Genomic DNA, 25,744 nt, shown 5'->3' with positions numbered 1-25,744 from the left:
TCGACGAGTGCAGAAATGGGCAATAGATATAAGGTGGAAAAACCTTTATTTATTTATTTTACAGAATCTGTCACAGCCAACTGAAATCGCCATGAAATCCATAAATCGGGTAATTCGAACTTACATTAACAGCTGTTTCACGTTATTCAGAGGTTGCAATAACTAGTCGTAAAAATGAGGGCCAATAACCCAGCTTTTAAAGTGGTCATTCAAGTTGGCATGGCAACGAAACTGCTTGGTCCCCTGTATTTCCGAATTCTACGTCCAGTCTTTGACAAAACAAATCGTAGATGTCATTGTAGCAGTTATCTTGACAAAGATAAGATGGCACCAGGGGGAAAAGGTATTTTAAATTACCTGCAGCAGGAACTCCAAGTGAATGGTGCGTTTCTTGAGTTGATTTACCAAACTTGTAGGCTTTTTAAAACATTTAAAATGTAAAAGGGTAAAGTGATTTCACAAAGTGGAGGGGAAAAAAGCAAAAAAAACCATGTCATTCTCTGATTGGCCATGTGCGGGCACGTAAAACCACACCAGCCTCATCGGAGCAAAGAATAGAGGCATGCTATCGGTATTAGTGCTGGCGAATCCAGCTATTTCTCACTGTAGTGAAGTGCTGCTCAACTTTCCCGGCGATCGATACTGTTCGAAACCTTAAAGATAACGGATTACGGCCAACAGGACCGCCTTGTGCAAAGACACTCCGTGCACACATTTTCAGCACGTTGGACAGCGCACGGCGCCGCAGAGGCGGTGCGCGGATTCAACCGGTGGCTTTCAACGAGCAGAGTGAGGACCAGAGTGGACCGTTTGACTAAATGCTGTACAAAAACTCTTTTTACGTCACATGTCTGATAGGATTTTTCTGCTTTCTGCACTTGGACTAGTGTTTTTCTCGTTCTTCCTAATACACGGTGTCTTTGTCGATTCCATCGTGTGGGAAGGCGTGCCGAGAGTGGCTGACTCTTGAAGCTGTGTGCTGAGTAGCGTGGAATAGGTGACTGTCAGGCGGGAGGAGTGGTGTGGTGGTGCCTAAGAAACCTTCTCTTTATAAGGATGCTGGTGGGAAATGCCTGGAGACAGAGATGACGAGATTTGTCAAAAGGCGCTCGAACTCTTGTCAGATCTTTGTTCTAAGGGGGAAGTGCAGAATGAAAACTGTCGGGATTTTATCTACTATTTCCGAGATCTCGCCAGACCACGCTACACGGATTCAGGTGAGGCATCATTTGCAAGCTTGATTCAATGGTTGCACTAAATTCAATGTAAGTGAAGTCGCATATGACTTCTTTCACTGAACATCGCACGCATAAAGCACACTATAGGTGGTCCAAGCTTGGCTCGACTACTTCACGACGAAGATTAGTCTATAATATCAAAGAAAAATTAGACTTGTACATTATTTTTTCACATTAGTTAGCTCACCGATCCGGTTAAACTATGCATTTTTCGAGGAAGTCCATTTTTTCTTCCATTTTTTTCCCATTTCTATCACACGAGGTTGGCGTGACATCGTGTAGGCTAGTCTGTGAACACTCATCAGATATGTTTCACTGGATGAGTTGCCCTGCATCGTGTATTTACTGACATGTCACAAACATTGAGTCATACTACTTTGAAACTTTGCCTCTTTTTTTTTTAATTCTTACCTAAAAGCATTTGCTTTTTATAATTAGATTTAGAATTAGCCACTCTCGCTTCATAATTATCAACACTTAGGGTAAACACATTCGCCTAAATGGCATGCATAAATTAGTGTCAGTGTGCATGTGTGCGGAGGAGAGAAGGAGCGAGCGAGAAAGCGTTATTTGGAGGCGCGAGAAAGCGTAATTCCTGCACATTTCCACTGCATTCATTCTGCTTCCATAGTTTGCATCAATGATTATTCATCACGTGACAGGACTTTGTGAATTGTCAGTCTCCTCCAACCCCCAAGCTCTCCCTTCTGTTCCTTTCCACTTTACTTCAACTATCCCCCAAAGTCCCAGCTCTCTTCTTGCTTCCTCATTCATCATATAGGCCGATCTTCTCTTGTCTTTTACACTGACACTTTCAAAAGTGAAATTATGTGGGTAGCCCGTGGGGCTAGCTATCAAGAGGGCTTACGGGTTTAATTTCTGTTCCAGCTGGCATATATCACTCAGCGTGATGGAAGAAAGCCATAAGAGAATAACAAAGGAAATAAGTACAAGGCAGAGGACAGCTACTCTTTCAGCTAGAGTTGAAGCTGTGGGTGTACCGGTCATATATATATATATCTTTTTGTTTTTTTTTTTACAAATATGCTAAACATAAAACATCATTTTGACTTCAGATTTGATTTAAATCAATTACGTAAACATATTTACAACTATTTTCTCAAAAGATCATAAAATATCAAGGATCAATGAAATAAAAACTGGAACATGAAAGAAAAATAAAGATGTGTAACATGTCTTTTAATGGATTAGTCACCCACTTGGAAAGATACCTTTCTTGACACTCTTACAGAGAGTATGTTGAGAAGTTTAATATCAATCCCAATGACTGTGCTCAATCAATCAATGCCTGTCTTGCTGAAGCCAAATGCCAATTAGTTTAGCTTTTGCAGGAACAGAAAAATGTGTCTTCCACTGTTCAGAGCACATATCACAGCTTCTAATTTTTACACTTTAAAACTAGCATGATTATTTAACAGACTGTGGCAATTAATCAGCTTTAGAGATACGGTAGGAGGATTAAGTTACCTTGGAACAGAGTCAGGTTTCAGAGTTTATGAGGGAAGCTTTATATTTAACAGATATGTATACGAGTGGATTTAGTCTTTTCATCTGTCAATAAGCAAGTAAAAAAAACAAAAAAACAAAAACATATTTGCAGAAATGCAAATGCAATCGAATGCATCATCCTTTACAACATTGGGGACAACAAGTTGGAACCACCTACTGTACATGTGTAACATATTACATTTCCAATAGTTTTTACTTACAGAGAGGTATTCTTAGGGAAAATAACATCCCAGAAGTAGACATTACATATATTGCCTTTTCAGCACTTGCTTGCCTCCTACACTTTTGCACCTTTGAAGGTCCTGTGCACTAAAATTGGTCCACCCTCTTTGTTCCAATGTAGTCTTTAAATCCCTCCAGATGTCTATAGCTTCTTCTCCACCAGGCAGCATTTGGGCGGCCTGCCAAACCGACTGTGGGCTCAGCATCCTCAGATGGCAAGTCCCTCAATTTCTCCACATTATTCTCTCAAATCACACATACTCTGGTATTCACAGAATTTCACAGTGCAGAAAGGACAGTTGGTCTGTGTTCCTGTGCAAGGTCTTATGACAGCTCCCACACACAGAGCCAGTCCTAATTGCAGGACTGTGGGATTTGGAGGATGGGTTACCTTACCAACAGCATATAGTGAAAAGTGCAAAAACCTTTATTGCCAAATAAGTACACTTTTGGCTGTTTGGACTAAAACAGTCATGCAATTGATGTGTAGTCTCATTAACTTTTATCTAATACTCTTACCATGACAAAAAGTCAGCCTCAGACTCTTAATTACAAGTGTGATCTTTACATTAGATGTGTCAGGTGTGATTCAGCTCATCACGAGTCCTCTCATATTTTTAAAAGCAGCTCTTCTTTGTAGTATCAGTCAGACCAAACACTCAAGACAGACTGAAATCAGCTCTAAATCTGTGCCCAGCTCTGTAAGTGGGAGCAGAAGTTTATATGCAAAAATTCTAAAGTTCATGATTATTAATCTCACTCATTAAAAACAAAAGAAGAAACAAAGTGGATCTTGACAGGTACGGTGTTCTGTTGCTATAGCGTGCAACTAAAAAGAAACAAAATGAGAGGATTGAATGTGATGAGTTCAGGAAATAGTTTGCTTCAACTAAACGTAACATGATATCTGTCAGCTACAATTCGGATTAGTGTACAGCTTTAACATTTCTAATATAAGCTACTTTCATCCAAAATAAAATAATGCATTCAGTCCAACTGTGTAACAGCAAATGCTACATCTAATCAAATGCCTTGTGTTGCAATGAAATTTAAACTTATTGTAGAGCCATTAATGATAAATAAATTATAAATTGTGCATTAGTTGTACATTTGTTGCTTGTGTCTAAGCAGATTATCTGTTCGGGTATTCATGAGGAGAAAGTCTCCTTGATGTGATACACATCATGATTATTACCCTTTTGTTAAATGTATCAACATACCAATCACTTGATTTCCTGGAGCTTTTATAGGCTAATAAAATAACATGCTCTGCTTAACAGTAATAGGTTAATCAGGAAAACAATCATTGCTTTTTCTAAAAACTTCACTCATTGTTATGACTAATGTACTTAATACAGATTACACCAATATTACACTTTTGAGTTTTTTTCTTTTGAAAATTTTATTCCAGTCTTCACAAGCCAGATTTGTCTTCGCATACATGAAGGGACAAAGGATATGTCTGCTATAATACTATGGGCAAATAATAGCCTGTTGCATAGTCAGCACATAAACTGGGAATAATCTGTATCGCTGCCCTCGCATAGCCAAAAATAGATACAGTCAGGTGGATACAGCAGACTGGTTCTATTCAAAACACTGTGCAAGAGCTTGGGCTTTTCAATAAGCAAAATTACCTCAAAGATGAAAGACCGTTACATTAAATTAATAGAAATCATGTGTTAAAGAGAGATGATGGGGAACTGGTTAGAAGAGGGATTTGGGAGTCAGTTTAGCTGGTATCAAAGCTTAGAGGAAGCAGCAGACAGTGGCAGAGCAGGAAAGCTCAGGTGGACACCCTGGGGACTTAAAGGGTAGAAACAAGAGACCTCTGCTGGTGGGCCAGAACAGAAGAGGTCAGGACTGAGCAATGGAGACTGACGTTGCAGAAGAGTTCAGATGGTTCTGGCTGTCGGCTAAGGTGCTAGACAGGATGGTTGCTGGAAACCAGAGTCATCTTTAGTTAAGGGAAACCAGAAGAATCCTTAGTCCTGGCCAATGAGAGGATGGCATTTGGAAAGGGGTGCAAGACAGGTGACTGCGGTGCTGGGAGCTCAGTGAAGCGTGGCAGTGTAGAAAACCATATGGAATAAAAATACGAAAACTGCATCTAATTACCCATTATCTCTATTGGTTAAATCAAACATACAGCACATATTTTATAAGGTCATGTGTATAAGGACATGATATACTTATATAAGTGGCCACTTCCATTTTTAACATATGATATAATGCTTTGCCAAATCTTATGTAATTCTTATAATCACAGGCCATGAGATGGTTGTGAAAGCAGACACTTAAATTAGTCGATAATAGTATGAGATGCAGCATTAATAGCAGGTTTTCTGCAACTAATAGGGAAAAAAGGGACTTCAAAACTATATGTCTTGTAAGACATGCATAACCTGAATGATTGTGATCAAGATTTTCGAATTCTTATTTAATGTGATTTTTGAAACTATGGTGACAGGGGTGCATAGCTGGTCAAAATCGTCACATACAAGAGATGAAGAAATAACTGAATGATGAGTCTCGGTAGCCCTGATAATACAAAATATAAGAGTAAAAGGGAAAAAAAGACTGATGACCATTAATGATGCACTGGAGACGGTTGTTAACAATGCAGTGGTAAAGCACCATGTCAGTATGTGTAGTATTTTTTCAGTACTTATTCAGTGCATTTGGCCACGTTATGAACAGCATTTATTTCTTCTGTTATCTTGATGATGAACAATTAAAGTAATTACCACTTAATCATTTTTTGCCTCACAGAAGCTCAAGGATGGATAAGAGCTTAGGGAATGAGGGAATTCAGCATATAGAAAGTGTAAGCCTTTGATATTTCCATAATTACACATGCATAACAGCTTTAAAATCTATACAATCCCAGATGCGTACTCCATCCTTATTTTATTTTGACCTTGTCATTGCCCCTGGGATTGGTTAGTTTTGAAGGTTTGGATTCTTGTTAAATATTAAATAATGCTGGTTTCTTTTCTGCTTTCACTGCTGCTGTTTTTAAATGTTTGTGTTTTTGGTTCCTACTTTGGGTTTAATATACTTGTGATTTATTTCAGTTATGAGATATTATTGCCTTTTTAGTTTCTGTCTGGAGCTGATTATCATTTTTGTTTCCTCACTGTTTTCTTGTGTCCGTGTTGAGTAGGTGTTCTGGATTGTTTCCTGTTTTACTTTGATAGTTTTCATTGGTTGTTTTAATTTGGGTTTTTTTGTTTGTCTTTTTTTAAAATTTGTGTCTAATTCTCAGCCAGTCCAGCATCTGGATCCTCGTCACCGCTTCCTTCATGACAGACCCATCCCAACTTAATATCTACTACTAAGACATTAGCCGACATAAGGAGTTTATAAGATTGTTCTGGTCTGCTTCAGTGACATTACATCATCAAATAACGGTGCATAAAAACACACTGTTCAAATTCAGATATCAAACAGTAACTCAAAAACATGACATGGGATTTTCAAAGCAAAATTGTGTGCATATCTGTAACACCAATTAGGATGCAAACCATCTCAAGCCTGTTTTAACAACTTTAAACTTTAATTAAAGCCTCAATTAATTTTTATGAAAATTACACATGCTGTGTTTGAACTTGTGACATTTAAAGTTCCCTACAGAGCCACATTTCTTCAGTTTGGTATCTCAGAGACTCCAGCTGTAAAACATGGTTAAATGTAACCTTTTTTCATATCTTCCATGGTCTTGATTGACATTAACAGCACTTTTTAAAAAGGCACAACATTATTACATGTTTTTAAATATCAGTAGAATTAACAAATTTCTGGGGTTAATACATCTAATATATGTGAATACATACATACCCTTACCTCAATTTGAGGCAAATGGTTAATACTCCATGGGGTCCTTATGATCCAAAACAAGACTTCAGTTAATTTTATTTGCTTATAACAACAGTTGTCTTATGGTGCTTTATATTGTATGGGGTAGAAGACCTTAACAATATTAGAGAGAAGGAAACAAGCAAGCACTTGGTGAAGGTGGAGAGAAAGAACCTCCCTTTACTGTAACAGCCAGAAAGAGGCTCGGGGACATTTGCAGCTTCTGGAAAGAGGGAAAGTAGAACAGTGAAAACAGAAAAGTAAAGATCATTTAAGAAAAGACAGGTAATAGTAATGTAACTTAGTATATTATCACTGTTTGGATGAAAATTCCTTTTACTTGCAATAAAGTTGCAAAGTTCATGTAATTATTTCAGAGTCATTGCAGCAGTTTCTATTTTTTTTTTTAGTGCTTTTGCTTCTTGAGAGCAGAGATGATTCAGATGCCCTTGATGACTCTGTTGCTTCACACCTCATCTCCCTTTCCATGGTGACTTGCACACCCTGGGCTGGTGTAAACAAATGCAATGCACTGAAGAATTATTCAGTGTCATGCTTTGAAACTATGAACTTGATAGATGAAGACCTGGATTGATATGCTGGTAAAACTTTTTATACTCATACGGCCATTACTCCTGGTGTTGCCCACAAGTACTGCTTATATATAATCACACAGTTTATGATGCACATGTGTGAACAGCAACCGAGTAGTAACTTTAATTTTGCAAAGCTGTTATCTTTAGAGTGACATCTTCAGTTTGTTTATACGTGTTTTGTGGATCCACAGATTTAACAGGAGAGCTAGAGTAGCTGTTAGGAGCCCTTTAAACTCCTACATGTACCAGTGTAGAGCAGCTTCATGAGTGATCTTGTCCTTGAATTTTGGGATTCGATAGTATTTCTCTTATAAACTCATCTGTTTTCAGAATGTTTTTTTTTTCTGTTTTGTATAAATTGCGACTTTCACGCCTTCCCTCCCCATTTGACAAATTGTTTTTTTTAACCACAGACCATATATAACAGCCTGTAAATGTTTTTCTTGCAAGCTGTTTTTTATACCCTCTCATTTATTTACATGATAATATGCATTAACCACACAGGCAGCATGAAGCGCCTTGGGTTTAGCACTTTATCAAACTACTGGGAACATTTTAAATTCTTGCAATTAATGTACCTCACTGACAGTTTCACATTATAAATTATACTCATGGAAGAGAGTTAGTTCTGCTTTCTTGTGGCTGTAGCTCAGGTGGCAGAGCAGGTCAGCCACTAATCAGAAGGTCGGTGGTTTGATCCCAGGCCAAATATCCTTAGATACTAACCCCATGTTTGCCAACTGGTGGTGGTCAGAGGGCCCGGCAGCCTCGCCTCTGTCAGTGCGCCCCAGGGCAGCTGTGGCTACAATGTAGCTTGCCATTGTAAATGGGTGAATGACTGAATGTAGTGTAAAGCGCTTTGGGGTCCTTGGGGACTGAGTAAAGCGCTATACAAATGCAGGCCATTTACCATTTCTTTTCAAAGTTCTTCATTGGTTATTCCTATGGAAGCCAGGAGAGCTCACCAGACTCAAATAAACATCTGCAAACAGACAAATCCAAGCAAGTTCAAAAAAGTAATCTTCATCTGTATGACAATAGCTGCTTTGCAAATACACACAAGAAAAACCACAAAGCAAAAGTCAAATGCCATGTGCATGCTTGAAAAGAATTTCTGAATTGTCATGTTAAAACAAAAATATTTTAACTTATTTTCTGAAAACAACAACAAACCAAGAACTGTGGTCATCTGTGGTTGTAATGCTGCATTTCTATATTTGGTTTTGTTGTATTTGCACCTCTTTTGTGGAAAAATCATTTTTAAAGTTTCATTTTTTCACCATAATTATCAGCAAAGGAAATGAAATCGAAACATGGGGGGCACACTACCCTTAGAGTGCAGATATGAGCCTCCATTGGATAGTTAAATACTGCTACTACTACTGTACATAATTTTGATTTTATTGAGCATTCTTTATGAGAATCTGTTAGAAAAGAAAAAAATAAATCCAACAGGACCTATAGCTGTGTACCTGACATGTCCATCATGCAGTATTTTTAAAACATTTACTGAGTAACTTAATCATGAAATGGTTATATATGATGGTGATATCAAAAATCAGAGTGCAACAAAGCAAAGAGAAGACTTATTCACTGTCAGATCTTGTTCTCTCTTTCCAGACATATCTGTGAGTCTGCTGTCATTGGTAGTGACTGCCTGTGGCTTGGCCCTCTTTGGGGTCTCCCTCTTTGTTTCATGGAAGCTCTGCTGGATACCATGGAGGGAGCGTGGGCTTTCCCCCACCACCAAGGAAGCCCATGGGCACCTCAACCCGACTATGAGCCCTCTGCCATCACAGTCTGCACCCAGGCAGCCAGTTTACACAGCTGTGGACCCCCCGATGCACAACCGCCGTGAATCATCACATTGTTCCATGGCCAGAGAGCCTACTCCCGTGGCATCTGTTGTTTCAGTGGAGGCTCCGGTGACTCCTGTATCACCACCACCTGTGGTCATGGCCACACCAGAGGCAGCTATGAAGATCAGCCACACATCTCCAGATATACCACTGGATGCCCAGAGTAAAAGCAGGGAAAATGGAGTTCACACTAACCCCCGAATGCAGAGACAGACCACTGAACCCCCACCTTCTGGATGCTCAATGTCTGAAATAGGGTCAGTATGAGGTATTTGTTGATTTATGTGCTCCCATAAGATATGCTGGCCTTATTTTCTAAAAATCCCCTAACAATTATGATCTCTGTTAAAAACGCTAACATTCAAACTACTAATTGTTTCTGCTACTTTTCCCAATAGAACAAGAGAGATGAAAGACAAAATGACTTGGACTTGACTTTAGTTATGACTCCTGCCAACATGTTTCACATTTTTACTTTCTATTTGTGCATCAACTATAATACATTTAAGGATTTTGGTAAAGGAAAACAACTTACACCTTATTTATGATTAGGGTTAGGTAGTTCAGAGGCTTGGTTGAAATGTGGATTTTGTTAAGTGTAGGTGTCTGAAACATGACTAAATGTCATGTGCAGATGTGAGTATAAAAAACAGACACATTATAAGGCAATAATGAAACCAAAACAACAATTTCTGTCTGCTAGACTATAAAATGTATAATACAGCACACTATGTGTACACTATGTTCTTGAAGTGAAAAGCAGCATTGGCACTAGATATAAATTATGATATGCAGAACAATTCATTATGCAGGTTGCTTCAAAAAATATGCAGCTGATGTTTTAACATTCCTTCTTTTCATTGTGTTAATGTTGTATGATTTTGTTTTCTGTTGATTTCCTCTGTGCACAGTCAAGGGTCCATTCGTAGACACATGAACCTCTCTAACCCAGACTTCAACGTGGCCCAGTTCCAAAGGCAGGACTCCCTCACCGGAATGGGCCTGGGCCTGGGCCGCCTCAAACCCGAGCTCTACAAACAGCGCTCCCTTGAGGGGGACGAAGGAAGTCGAAGAGACGGAGGTTGTGGGCGCCTCCATTTTATCCTCAAATATGACTGTGATCTAGAACAGTTAATAGTTAAGATCCACAAAGCAGAGGACCTCCCGGCCAAGGACTTCTCCGGTACCTCTGACCCTTATGTTAAGATCTACCTGTTGCCCGATCGAAAGACCAAGCACCAGACAAAGGTGCACCGCAAGACACTCAACCCTGTGTTTGATGAGGTCTTCCTGTTTCCTGTGGCATACTCTGAGCTTCCTACACGAAAGCTACACTTCAGTGTCTATGACTTCGACCGCTTTTCACGGCATGACATTATTGGTCAAGTGGTGGTGGACAACTTCCTGGATCTGGCAGATTTCCCCAGGGAGACAAAACTCTGTCGAGACATCCAGTATGTCTCCTCGGTGAGTTTGAACGTTCACTCAAAACTATGTCATATTTACTTAGAGCTGCCAGGTTATATTTAACTTTTCCCCCACAAAGGCTGTGTGTGACAGCTGTGTGGAGAGTTCGAAATTTGTCCCTCTGTCTCCCACTGGCAGTACAAAGTACTGAATTTTTTTCCTTTTATCACTTGTCAGGTCTGAAAAAACAGGACAAAAATTAGTTAAGGTGATCAGGCCTGTGTTTGAAAACTGATGTTTTCTTTTACTTTGCTGTCTCTCTCTGCTGTCGAGATGAAAAGACTTTAAAAAAAGCATCTGTTTAATAACAGATGTAGTGACCCCGAGCGCAAAATTTTACTACACAAGACATCTATGGCATCAGTGTTGATATTATATGCTTTTTAAAATTGCCTTTACATGCCCGGAGAATGATTAGCAATAGATTTTTCATTAAATATGGTTTTTGGAAGGAATACTAATTTAAAAAATATGCATTTAGAATAGTGTTTAATACTATACCTTCCTTTTTCTTTAACAATCCTTGATGCTGCACATATTACAAATAGATGACACAAGTGAAGGACTGAGGCATTTTATTAGCAATTACTTTTACTGCATCTGCTCCCACCTATCTAAATTCAGTTTGCTCTGCTGGAACGACCTGTTTACCATGAGTAAATTAAATCCTTTGAGACTTTTTAAGGTCAACAGGATTACAGGCCTCTTGCCATGTTACCTTACTGACTGCGTGCTAGTAAATCTCATTTTGTTAGGACCAGTTTCTGTTAGACCTATAAAGTGAGCATACAGTTGCACAGAGAGTGTCTGTCAGTGTATGTACGTCCTTATAAGACCAAATGTGTGTGAGAGAGAAAGAAGCGGAGAACAGGAGAAAAAAATATTTTAAAAAAAAACTGAGAAAACTGGTTTGGGAACAAGACATACGCACCATTTTTCTTTCTTTCTTTCTTACATTATTAGCTATTTAAGATCTTTATAATGTTTTTCACTGTTCCTGCTCATCTCCTGTAGAGGTGAAAGATCTCAGACACCACAATACAGCACTGGTATTTATATGTTGGCCTGTTTTATTTACAGGCATTTCATTTATTGAGCTTGAACAGCTGTAACATGCAACTGATCCCTATATTCTGTTTGCAGTTGATTGCAGGAAACAGTTTAGGCAACAGAACTCAATAAAACAAGATCAATAAAGCACAGCTGTGTAAAGGAAAACTATTGGTTGAATTTAGATGAGATCAATTCCCAGTCACTATGTTAGTTATGATTTTACTTGTGTAAGGGCATAAATCTTAGTTAAAACATTGCAACATTGCTTAATAAGCAATAAGACAGTCCAACAGGAACAGCCGTGGTGAGTCAGTCTGGAAACTGTAATAAATGTTTACTGTGGAACATAGTTAACCTTCTCAGCAAAAAGATTTTAATAAGATGTGGAGTGTCTTTGCAACTGGGCTTACTTTAGCAGTGCTGCAGCTTTCTGAAATCTTTCAGAAAGCACAGTGTTGCTATAACAGAATGTACTGCGCTTTTCGTTAAAACAATATTTTGACCACTGCCGACCTTTAAGAATGAACTGTTTTACAGACTCATCTCATCTCAGTCAATTCTTCTCATCTTAAGAATTGACTTTTGAGCAAAACATGCAGCCAGTTCAACAGCAGACAAAAAAAAGCATGGGAGTATTTGACTGAGCAGCTGTATGTCTATGTTGTGCATATGTCTGTCTCTTGTTTATCTAATAAGCGAATCATCATCTGCCTCTGTTGGCGTCCAGGCTTGTCTGCTACATCGCTACGTCTTTTGCAAATGTCTGCACTGCAGCCATATCATTTTTAATAAGGAGAGCACATTAGTTAGCAGAGTTTGTGTGCCTGATGCACTGGCCATTAGTAATGGAAAACAAATTGTTATGCTTTCATCTCTAGTATAAGCAGCTCCATCACTGAATTTAGATTTTCATTTCACAATTATACTTTCATTCAGATTAAGAACAGTAATACAGATGGGAGAGAATCAATTAAATATTAAATCTAACACCACGCACTTGTTGTGGTTGTTTTTATTTGTTTGTTTTTAATGCTCATTCTTTGTTAGAACTTCATTACATGCAACTTAAGATTGCATTATCACACATATTTATTGTTTATTCACAACAGCAATATGTAATTAAGTGAGTATTACTGCATATATACTTATAATCTCTGGTATTATTTCAAAAAAGTGATTAAATGTATTTTATAATGTTCACTTTTCTGTATGGCTAGCATGCTTTTATATTCTTCTCATCAAAGCTGCCACATTTATCCATGCATTTTATTGTCTATGGTAAAGGCACAGTAATCAGTTTTCTTTTGCCTTTTGATCTCGTCTGTTTCACCTCATCGAAATTTAGATATGTGGTGTTATTTTGTGCTTTTTATTGCTGTGTCAGTTTAAATTATCACAACGCAGAGCTCAAATTTGTGGCATAGTCCACGCCTGTCTAATTTGCAGGCTACTGATAGCAGCTAAGGTTTTAGTGCATAAAGTCTCACATACAGTGTGCCAAAGACCATTAACGGCTTCCTACTCATGGCCTCTAAAAATACTGACAGAATCTGTCTCTTCTTTCTGTCTTTACTCTGTCTCTCTCTCTTTATCTATCTCTGCCTGCCTTTTTTTCCCTCAACATGTCTCGGTCTTTCTTCATCACACGCACAAATGCATAAACAGACACGGACACACCTGTTTTAACCCAGCTGTGACGAAGTCATCAGCTGTGTCCAACTTTTAGTACGCAAACAAATTGTTTAAAGTAAAACAAAAAAGAAGTAGCTTACTCAGAAAAAGTAATTAGATGTGAATGCATATTATACGCATTCTGAATGTAGTGCTAATGGGTTCTATAGAGTGCTCAGAATGGCTGAGATATTCACAGACAGTAAAATAACAGCTTTTGAGGCAGAAGATACTGGAAAACATAAAAGTGAGAAATGAAGAGAGGGGGAGGAGATGCCGAGAAAACAGCATGACGATACACGAGCATGCCAGATAGAGCCTTCGGGGGAAAATGCTCACAAAAAGTATTGGGATTGTTTTGATCCATCAACATATGGATGTTTACTGGATCAGTGCACCTTTGCCCTGTTTAACTGATTGCTAATCAATGTTGCCTGGTTGGAACAGAATGGTGTGTGACGTCTGGTTGATGGGAACCAGTGATTAACAGAATCTGGAATTCTCACATTTTCACACTGTTCAGTTTGTGTCAGTTTCACAGCACTCAGCTAATGCACACAAACAGAAAAAAAGGAAAAAAAACCCCACAGAGTACACACAGACTCTTACACTTGTACAAATGCTTGTTCTCAGAGATTGACACAGATGCCCCACACATATATCCTCATAAATGAGCTAATTATCTTTGGACACCAGTACATAGACATGATATTCTGTAACCAGTGCACAGAGCTTATTTGATAGAAAATAAAGAATTATCATTAAGTCTTGATTTCCAGTGGGACAGGCCATATTGATGTGTCATTGCCAGATTTTAGCTTGTTTAGCTCTGCAATAGAAGCAGATTGTAGATTAATGAAGAACATGTGTTATTTTTACTGGATTTAAGAATGACAGTCTCAGTATGAACAAAAGCTGTATAATACATTTGATGGTTTGAGCTTTTAAATACAGAATATACTTGTGGCATACCAGCCTGATTATCAGAAACGCTGAGCATGACATTCAACCTGCAGATGTTACATGCTATTTGATGCCTAAGAAGTTTTGCGGAGCACGTAAAACACAGTGCTAATCTGTTTCCCACCTGTATCACAATTATTAGACCATGAAGCATGTAAAACAGATAGTTCTGGGATGTGGGATGCATTTTCTGGAGGGTTTTTTGAGTTAATTCATCCTTCACATTTAAAAGCCTTGATGAGTAATTGATCATGATTGCAGCAAAATATACAAGTGCAATTCATGGGTGATCTCTCTCTCTCAGAAAAAAACAAAAAACAACACAGAAATACACACTCACAAAATGCCAAATCAGTTTCTCTAGCTTAACCAAAAAAAAAAAAAAAAAAACTCAATAGTGTCCAAGTGTGTGTGACATTCCTAAGACATGCTATAGAAATTGTTGCCAATTGTATGAATGTCCCTCTTGATAGATTTCTGCATCTCCCTTTTCACAGATACTTCTAAAACTAGCACTTAACATATATTATACTTTGGATACCAAATTAGTTATTTTGAATATCTTAATTTAAAAGGCATCTTAGCATACATAAGAGTTGTTTTGAGTTGTTTTTTTCATTGACCTGCTGCTGCAAAAAACATTCCTACTTGGTCTTTGTTACTTTTAGTATGAGAGTTTCATAACAATATGGGGCAAATCTCAGTCTTAGATTTCTCAGTGCAGTTGAGTAATATGATGTCATTATCACAATTACTGGAGCAGCAAAGTCAGTTGATCCTAAGTTTTCAGTGTTGTTGTTTTTGCACTTCAGTTGAATTTACTGAGCTTACCTTTGTAAATGATCAGATGATGATGATGAGTTGATGACACGTGCTTTGAAATACCAGCACAATCTCACCAACATAGCAGCAGATCAGCAAGAGATTCTACTGTAGGTGTCTTTACCACACATATTTGTGTGCTTTCCTGGTTCACACTTCTTTTGTGGAGTTATTTTAAGCACTAGCGATAAGTGAGCAGCAGCTGAACTGAAGCCTCTGTGCCGGGTGAAATATGGGAGGCTTTAATTGGAGCAATATGACAGAAAATATTATTTGTAGAAAAGTTGTACACTGTAAATAAATGACCAGAATAATACACAATCAAACTCATTTTAGAGTAAATATTTTTGTGTCTTTTAGGATAATGTGGACCTTGGGGATCTGATGTTTTCACTTTGTTACTTGCCTACTGCGGGCAGACTGACCATTACCATGATAAAGGCTCGCAACCTCAAGGCCATGGATATCACTGGTGCATCTGGTAATTAAAATCTGATACTGACTGTAACTGCAGCACCCCACTGGTATCCCAAATGTAAATCAAGTTAATTTTTCTTGTTTGTGTCATTTTTTTATAGATCCATATGTGAAAGTTTCACTGATGTGTGACGGTCGCAGATTGAAGAAGAGGAAGACATCAACAAAGAGGAACACTCTGAATCCAGTCTATAATGAGGCCATTGTGTTTGATGTCCCTCCAGAAAACATAGAGCAGATCAGCCTTTTGATTGCTGTGATGGATTATGACCGGTTCGAGAGTTTCTATAGAGTAGTTTCTACATCTTTTGCATGGGTCAATGTTTAATTTATACTTGCTGCATGGCAAAAGCGGATAAAATATATTCCAAGAACATTTGCAAATATTTCCTCAAACTCTTTGTCTCTGTAACATATTGTCTTGGGTGGTTTTCACACACAATATGTAAGACATTATTATTTTTGGAAAGCATGGGAGGACTTATAATATTTTTTCTTTCTCCCTTATCCTCCTGGGTCTACAGAGTAGGCCATAATGAGGTCATTGGTGTGTGTCGAGTCGGCAATGATGCTGACAGCCTCGGTCGAGATCACTGGAGTGAAATGCTTACATATCCCCGAAAACCTGTCGCCCACTGGCATCCTCTCGTTGAGGTGAGATGGCATGTGTTGACACACACACACACACACACACACACACACACACACACACACACACACACACATATTAGGGGTGCAACGATACACAAAATTTACGGTTCAGTTTGGTTTGATACTTTGGTGTCACGGTTCGATATTTTTTTGAGAAAAAAAATGTTCATGCCTTTTTAATTTGTCATTTATTAAAATTATAAATATATATTTTAACTCAAAAGTACAGTTTTTAAATTTAATGTTGCTGAAACAACAAAATAATAAAAATAAATAAATCTATCTGATCGAGGAATCACTCATCTTTGGAAAAGAGAGTTTTTTACAGAGAAATGTCTCTTTCCAAAATAAAAGCTATACTATACGCTTCTTCTGGGCTGTATTCTCAGCAGCATATTAAACATATCAGGTGCCCATAAAGAGAATCATGTGCTAACGGCTGTCTAAATGACTCGGGTAAAGTTTGTAGCATGTGTGCTTGTTGTTTTTGTCTGCTTCCACTTGTCTTTGCACTAGGATAATGTCGGCGTAAACATGCAGTCATATTCATTGTGTTCCCACTAGTGCTGTCAGCCTTAATCTCGTTAAAATGACATTAACGCCATAACGCGGCAAATCTCCGTTAACAAGTTACCGCGGATTGCCCCGTACCAGAGCGTTCTCACTCCCGAGGCGTAACATGTCGACGTTTTGTCACGTCCCGCGGCGTTCCTGAGGAAGGCGAAAGGAGACCTTCGGCGTTCTTATGGTACGCGGCGGGTTATGGCTGGAATCCAGTGCAATGACACTCCCGCGGTAGTAGACGTTCCAGCCCTGTATTCCAGCCCTAAACCTAACCTTATCCCTAGCCCTGACCATAACCTTATTCCTGACCTTAACCGAGGTAAGAGTATGAACACTTGTAAGATGGCGGCGCGCACAGATGCAGCGGCCCGGAGCTCCTACACTTTTGCACTTTTGGTGGTACTGTGTATTATTTCACACAGTCTGGGGTTACTTCAATACAACAGAGATGATCTACTACAACTAAGCCGTGGAGATCTTCAACTAACATCCGAGCATCTCATCCCCCCGGAGATCGTTAAGCAACCCCCGGGGCTACCCGCAACAGCAAGCCGCAGGAGGAGACGTTGCGAGCGGAGGCAGAAGAGAGGCAAGCGGGGAGGCCTGTGGGCACGGCTAAAGACTAGTCCGTTTAAACCACCACTCCCGATCATATTCCTCTCCAACGCCCGTTCAATCCGTTACAAACTGGATGAAATACGACTGCAGATCGCCACTCGACGGACTTTTAATAACTGTTCGTGCATGATTTTCACTGAAACCTGGCTGGACAGCGCCATTCCCGATGCGGCTATCGATCTAGCAGGCCGCACCGCCTATCGAGCCGACAGGTCTGCGGACTCGGGTAAGAAGACTGGCGGGGGGCTGTGCATCTATATTAACAACCTTTGGTACACGAACGTCACGGTAACGGAAAAACTGTGCAGTACAGAGGTAGAACTGTTGGTGTTAAAGTGCCGTCCATTCTATCTCCCTCGGGAATTTTCTGCCGTTTACATCTGCGCTGTTTACATTCCACCAGATGCTAATGCTAAGCTAGCGTTAGCACAATTGAGCAGCAGCATCAATAACAGCCTGGTAGCACACCCGGACAGTGTCTTTATTGCGGCTGGGGATTTTAACCACGCGGACCTGAAATCTGTACTTCACAATTTCCACCGTAATGTGAAGTGTGCTACCAGAGGAGATAGAACGTTGGACCAGGTGTACACCAACATGGCGAATGCGTACAGAGCCCAGGCTTATCCCCACCTGGGTCTGTCAGACCATCTCTCCCTTCTGCTACACCCAATATACACACAAAAGATCAAGAGCACTGGGATTACAACCAAAACCGTGAGAACATGGCCGCAGGACGCTATTCCGATGCTTCAGGACTGTTTCCACTGCACAGACTGGGATGTATTCAAGGTGCAGGACACTGACAATCGTGTCGCATTGGACAGTTACACCTCCACTGTCTTGGACTACATCTGTTTCTGTGTGGACAATGTAACAACTTGGAAACGATTCCGTGTGTTCCCTAATAATCCACCCTGGATGACACACGGAGTTCAACAACTTATTCGAACAAGGAACAACGCTTTCAAATCCGGGGACCAGGAGGCATACAGTGCTGCCAGGGCCAACCTGAGAAGAGGCATCAAGACTGCAAAGCAGCAGCACAGGAGGCGTATCGAGGCCAGGTTTGAGAACAACACAAACCCAAGGCAGGTCTGGGAGGGCATCAGGGCTTTCACGGACTACAAAAGAAGAACACCATCACCCTCAGCCGACAGTTCTACTCTGGCTGAGGATCTAAATCTCTTTTATGCCCGTTTTGACAGGGAGAACACCGACCCTGTCCTGTCCCCTCTCCCCTCAACCGACCCTGCTCCGGTCCTGAGCACTCATGAGCTGAGGCGTGTGTTCCGGAGCATTAACACCAGGAAGGCGGCCGGGCCGGATGGAGTGCTGGGCCGGGTGCTAAAAGACTGTGCTGCGGACCTGGCGGACGTCTTCACCTCTATATATAACACCTCGTTGTCCTGTTCACTGGTACCATCCTGTTTCAAAGCAGCAACCATCGTTCCCATCCCAAAACAGTCAAATGTCACATGTCTGAACGATTTCAGACCTGTGGCACTCACCCCCATTCCCGCCAAATGCCTGGAGAGACTGGTCATTAAACACATCAGAGCTGCTTTTCCACCATCCCTGGACTCGCACCAGTTTGCATACAGGGAGAACCGGTCAACCGAGGATGCGATCGCCACAGTGCTGCACACATTACTGAAGCACTTGGAACACAGGAACACCTATGCACGGCTCCTCTTTGTAGACTACAGCTCGGCTTTTAATACCATCCGGCCATACAAACTCCGTCCCAAACTCCACCAACTGGGACTTAACTCTTCTCTGTGCAACTGGATTGTGGACTTCCTCACTAACCGTAGACAGAGTGTCAGAGTGGGTAAGAACACCTCTTCCACCCTTGTGGTCAACACCGGTGCCCCTCAGGGGTGTGTTCTGAGCCCTCTGCTATACACTCTCTTCACCCATGACTGTATTTCCTCCTGCGCGTCCAATCTCATTGTTAAGTTTGCAGATGACACTACAGTGCTCGGACTTATATCCAACAATGATGAGACAAACTATAGGACAGAGGTGCAACAACTAGAGTCATGGTGCCACGACAATAACTTGGTCTTAAACACCAAAAAGACCAAGGAGATCATTGTAGATTTCCGGAAGAGGGGCCATAACAACCATCTGCCTCTCTTCATTGGCAGTGAGGCGGTGGAGAGGGTGAGCAGTTTTAAATTCTTGGGGGTAACTGTGACCGAGGACCTGTCCTGGGGCAACCATATCACCTCAGTTGTACGGAAGGCCCAACAGCGCCTCTACTACCTGAGGAGACTGCGGAGCGCACACATTCCCAGATCTCTGATGTTGAACTTCTACAACTGTGCCATCAGCAGCGTTCTGACGTATGGATTTCTAGTGTGGTTCCCCAAGGCCAATCAGCAAGCACTCCAGCGGGTGGTGAAAGAAGCTGGCAGAATTATTGGAACAAGTCTGCCAGAGATCAGTAATATCTTCCCCACTCGCTGTCTGAGGAGGGTGCACAGTATCCTGCGGGACCAACATCACCCTGCGCGCCACCTTTTCCATCTGCTGCCCTCAGGGAGAAGGTACAGGTCTATACAGGCCAGAACATCCAGACTGGCCAACAGCCTGTATCCACAGGCTGTGAGGCTCCTGAACTCTCTGCCCCCCTCTCACGGACAATAACCATATCCAACTTCTTAATAGCAATGAACTGGTCTGCATTGGTGCATCATATCTTTATTCTCTTCCCCCTCCTGCCCCCCCCCCCTCTTTCTTAAATAGATAACTATCATATCTGATATCATATCTCACAGTACAATAATATTGAATGGGTTGCATTGTTGTATTTTGTCATGTTTCTCAGGTCTTTGTCTGAATTTCTACGAACATTATTGCTAAGGATTGTCTTATTGCATTGGAGTCACACTGGGTTAAATATGTACACTTGGGTTTTAAGGGGTATTTATTATTTTCTTCTTTTTTTTGGGTTGTATGGAAGCCCCAAACGCAATTTCATTGTTCTTGACAATGACAATAAATAAATAAATACTAAATACTAAATACTTTAATGATGTTAAATAGCGTGTTTCTAAGCGATTTGAAGAAAAAGAGCGAACATGTGTAGGTTCAGTCCAGACGGTTCTCATATTTCCTCTTTTTCCGAGGTCGTCATTTAGGAACGTGGTGGGTAGCCGAAAACGTAATATGGTGACGATTTGTCACCTAGCGTAAAATATTACGCTTTGGGAGTGAGAACGGGTTGCCCGTACATGGGGCTGGGTGGCGTCAACACGTTAACGAGCTAACTGCGCTAACACACTAGTTCCCACCAATTGAACATTGTGTGGCACATCTGACATACTGTTTTACTTTTGTCCATGACGCGCTTACCATCAGGGTCATACTTCACATGAAGACCAAGATAGTTCCAAACGCCAGATCTGAATGAGGGTGGGGGAGGTTCAATTTCAGGTAGCGTTGAGGCAGTTGCCATGTTGCAATGAGCTTAGCTTCTGCCTTGCTAGCTTGCGCTGCACTCAGTGGATCTGTGCTCGACAGTGCAGCCTAGGCGGAGAAGTCCACTGAGCGCTCAACACAGACAGCATCGTCAGAAGAAAAGTTGATAAAATAGATAAAAAATTTTGCATTGTTCGATACATATGCCTACCGAAAGCACTGCATCGAATGGTTCAATATCGATACATGTATTGTTTCACCCCTAATGTATGTATGTATGTATGTATGTATGTATGTATAGATGGATAGATGGATAGATGGATAGATGGATAGATAGATAGATAAAATTCCCCTCTCTCCCCTGAGGGGGGGTCTATGCTTCACGCTCGGGTCCTGTACCAGAGGCCCGGGAGCTTGAGGGTCCTGCGCAGTATCTTAGCTGTTCCTAGGACTGCCCTCTTCTGGACAGAGATCCTACTTGGGACTCACTTCACCTAGTGTTCCGATTACCACTGGGACCACTGTTACCTTCACCCTCTTCTCTGAGCCCTTGATACTTCTCCATCTTGCACCCTGCTGTTATGTGCTGGATTGTTTGAGGGGCATCTTTACACAGCCTGCACCTGGGGTCTTGCCTGGTGTGGTAGACCCCAGCCTCTATGGATCTTGTGCTTAAAGACTGTTCCTGTGCTGCCATGATTACTGCCTCTGTGCTGTCTTTCAGTGCAGCTTTGTCTGGCCATTGGTAGGATTTCTGGATGTCAGCCACTTCATCTATGTGCCAGTGGTACATACCATTCAGGGGCCTGTCCTTCATTGATGCTTCCTCCTCTTTCTTGGGTTTCTGGTGCTTGAGGTATTCAGGTCGGTTGGGCCATCTTCCTGAAGTTTAAGCAGTATAAAATATTTATAACATAAATGCTTTTTTATCATTATGTTTATCATTAATTGAGGTTAGAGTTGACAGATGAAAGAAAAAGAAAGTGCAAGTGGGTAGGAAGCTTATCACTGTCCAGTTATTAAGGCACACTGAGCTCATTACTATTCACTGATACTGAAGTGTGTTGTTAGAATGCGGCTGTGAAAAGATTTTTGGTCAGTGGTAAAGGGAATATGGTTGTAAGCTATAACAAAGCAAAAAAAGAGAGGATGTCTGCCATTTCATGGAAATCACTTTATTGCCAGAATTGACAAGAAGCCTAGAAAGCTCAAAAACATTATATATCTGATTTAATCATTTTCAGTGAAAAAGAAAGTGGCTCTCTCCAAAAAGTCCACAGATGGTGATGCTATTTTATGTGAAATTGCATATCTGTGTGTGATGGCTAAAATATAACCTGTTCCACCAGAGATCAAATTGGCTGCCAAAGTTTCCATAGCAATGTAGCGCCTTCTGTAAAATCGTTTATTTTTCTACAAATACAAGCTAGTTTAGAACTTGTAGTCATCTTTGTAATTTACCAGTATGACTTGGCCTTATACCATCGTCTCTGAGATTATGATATCCCTAATATTTATCCCAAATCTTTTTTTTAGCTGTTGAAGAGGGAAGGTAGACATAGTGGACAAAGCACTGACACAATACAGCATGTTTTGTGAATGGCAAAATAGATATCCTTCAGGTTAAAGCCACCGATAAAACTCATGCACTAATCGCCGTACTTTATTCTAGCGTGGAGTGAAACTATTGTGAGTTTGAAATGTCTAAGCTACTTCTATTGAGTGAATGGTAAGGGTGTTCAGTTTCTTATATGTGAACTTATCCATAGAGCTTCACAAACCAAGATAGTTCTCTATATTCATACATACATTCACACTGCAAGTTCAGTGCTCCTCTATCCAGCAATATCAAAACACCTACTGAACCCTTGTTCAAGTCATAATAATTAACAGACGTGACCATTTTAACCCATGGAAGTTAAGTGTATTTACACAGTGTAATAGTGACTAGAATTTACTATACATTTTAGGTATTCCTCTACATCTACAGAATTATTGGGATGACCTATGAATTTTCAAGTTCCAATAGCAGCCTAAGTTTAGTCACAGGCTTTTCAGTGACATTAGTCATCATCTGTGGATGCACTCAACATACAAGTCCTTTACTTGGAAAGTCTCCAAGCCTCTTGAAAATGTGCAGGAGCCATTGTGGGGAAGTAGGTTCAATTTTGACAAAAATATCTCCAGGCTTTATATTTTTCCTTCTTCGTTTCACTTTTGCCTCTTCTGCAGCAAAGGTAAGTATTTATGTACCCATCACTTTCTGCACACTGAACCTTCTCTCTATGGATACACATTATTTCTTGAATAGCCCAGTGGTAAGACCTGTTTACCTTTCATAAACTGAATATGATGTAGTTGTTGAGGTTATCTGACAATATTTTCTCAGATAGTAATACTGCTTTGACAAAACTGTGTTTTACAGGTTACAAATACATACCTGAACTGAGAATCTTTGGCCAACCTCCATGCAAATGATACTCTGTGCCCTCTCCACAGGAGATAGACATTGTAGCTGAGATCAAAGGGTTATAAAAAGTTAATAAACAGCATTTAAATGTCTGATTTGCAGCATTCCCTTAGTTGGTAACAGCAAGGGGAGTAAGATTGGTTTTCCCAAGGGATGAAACTCCCCAAGTGCCAATAAGCAGATTTCTGAAATATGGTGTCTGGCAAAAATTCTATTTTTTGCTTTCGATGTAACATTTATTGCTCTTAGTTAATGATCGGTCTTCAGTTTGTTCATTTACAATGATGGTCAACCTAATGAGTATCTTTGCCAAATTCACTGAATGCTAAAGAAACCATAGTTATCCTGCCCAATTTTGAGTCAGTTTATTCTCATGCTACTCACAAAACAGTACTGTACTTTTATGCTGTGAGGTTTCAAATGCAGGTCTGTTCATGTGTTTCTATGCCAAATGAACCACTTTATCTATAAAAGCTTTTATCCTTTCACTTGGACTTGGCAAGAAAAAGGTGCCATAGAAAAAACGTCTATGCTAATAAAATTTAGTGAATGCATAAATAAACTGACCTCCCAAAAATCAAAAAAATGAAATGGCAGACATACAGTGTTTGTTTCACTGCCCAATTCATCGCTCTGTAGGTGGTGAGTACATTTGTTCCAAGATAAAAAGGTAGGATTGGCTCTAGATTTATTTGATATCATCGTACATCTGTTTATATGACTAATAGAGATGGAGGTTTTTTTTGTTTGTTTGTTTCTTTTACACTAACTATCATTGCAATCTTTCTGCTTTATTCTCTTGCAGTACCAGGGGACCACAGGTAGTAGCCAGGGAGGATCCTGTAATTCTCTGAAGACACCTCCTTCTCCGTAGCCATGAGCAACAATTCAAATAAGCCGAAGGCTGTGCTATATGTACCTTTGGGCAGATGTGATACAGAATTTTGCTCATATATGGTCCTAGCATAAAAAAAATAAACACATGCATTAATACCTATGGAAAAGAAAGACACAAACTGTCTTGAGCTCTGCTCTTTTGGATCAGTTGCATGTTGAATGACTGCAAAGATGGATGTTTTTTTTCTATGATGTTCCATAAGAAAAAGAACCAGCACAGGCAGATATTTTAGGTCTGAGCTGTTCCTGAGTTTATAAACTCATTGCTCTTTTTTTAATAGTCTTGTTACTTGTTTTAATGAGATGAGTCTCTGTAATTGCACAATGTACTTACAACCAGTTGAACTGCCATACTGTTCTCTTTTTTTTTGGTTGTGAATTGGTGCATGAGGTCATGTTTTGATGGGATATCTTCTACTTGTTTGTTGGTTTTTGTTTCTATTTTTTGAATAGGATGTATTGTTCTGTCAGTTGATGTGCCGTGACAGTTCATTTTTAGGCAAAATACCTGTAAGTAAAAGTATGTTAAATGTTACGAATAAAAATTATTCCATAGAAAAATGTTCATCAGTTTCAATTCAGTTAATTTGAATGTGAATTAGAATTTCATAATATGCTAGATTTCTATCACTTTAGCAACTATAGTACACAACACTAGCTCTTCAAGATAAAGTAAGTAAGTAAGTAAAGAGCAAAACTGTGTTAAACAGTATACAGTAAAATATATTATCTGTAGAATATCTTTTTTATTACTGTTTAAGATTAGTGTTTTAGAGCACTAAATATAAGACAAAAAGCTAATGCAAACACATTAAAGTTTTGCATATTATTTTATTTCTAAGGTTTTACATGTCAGGACATAATAAAAATTTATCTAGTCCTCATCGGGTCTTAATAGTAGATAAAGGCAACCAAACAATCAATTAGATTGTTTATTATCATTCATCATTTATAAAAAAAAAAAAAATGAAGCCAAAATGAAGATGCAGCACATAAAAAACATAGTTCACTTCATGAATTAGAAGCATATGGAACCACATTTAACAGCAATAACTTGTAGTAAGTAATCATTTTCTATATTTTCAGATTTTTTATGTTCGGCTTAATTAATGTTTTAATGTTGGCCATGTTTTGGTTTTCAGAGTGATGACCTGACATTTGCTGTATAATGCTATCGTATACATAGGAGTTCATGGTCAAGTTAATGACAGAAGGTTCCAAAGATACGGTGGCCATACTAGCCAACCTTGAGACCTCAGAATTAGGGAGACATTCGAGGGGGGGGGGGATACATGTACATGTACATAAACATATACAAAAAACTAGAATTTTACAGTGTTTATCTATTAGTAGCTAGGC

At 39.8% G+C, this 25,744-nt stretch overlaps 1 protein-coding gene across 3 annotated transcripts; it reads left to right on the top strand.

Annotated features, from left to right (window-relative positions):
- Positions 1 to 267: 267 nt before the first annotated feature.
- Positions 268 to 24,950, top strand: syt9a (synaptotagmin IXa). 3 transcript variants are annotated; one of them, XM_026169994.1, is made up of 7 exons: positions 268 to 382; positions 9,065 to 9,560; positions 10,215 to 10,770; positions 15,640 to 15,760; positions 15,858 to 16,029; positions 16,281 to 16,410; positions 24,294 to 24,950. In XM_026169994.1, the coding sequence occupies exons 1-7, from the start codon at positions 325 to 327 to the stop codon at positions 24,360 to 24,362; spliced, it is 1,602 nt and encodes a 533-aa protein (XP_026025779.1). In that variant the 5' UTR covers positions 268 to 324; the 3' UTR covers positions 24,363 to 24,950. The 3 variants fall into 3 exon arrangements, with proteins under 3 accessions (XP_026025779.1, XP_026025778.1, XP_026025768.1); XM_026169993.1 differs by having other exon boundaries at positions 320 to 1,217; positions 10,215 to 10,709; positions 15,657 to 15,760; XM_026169983.1 differs by having other exon boundaries at positions 320 to 1,217.
- The last annotated feature ends 794 nt before the right edge of the window (positions 24,951 to 25,744 follow it).

The sequence above is a fragment of the Astatotilapia calliptera genome, chromosome 1 (assembly GCF_900246225.1).
Source record: "Astatotilapia calliptera chromosome 1, fAstCal1.2, whole genome shotgun sequence".
Taxonomy (NCBI): Eukaryota; Metazoa; Chordata; class Actinopteri; order Cichliformes; family Cichlidae; genus Astatotilapia; species Astatotilapia calliptera.
The sequence above is the reverse complement of the archived record's forward strand: the minus strand, read 5'-3'. Positions and strand labels throughout refer to the sequence as shown.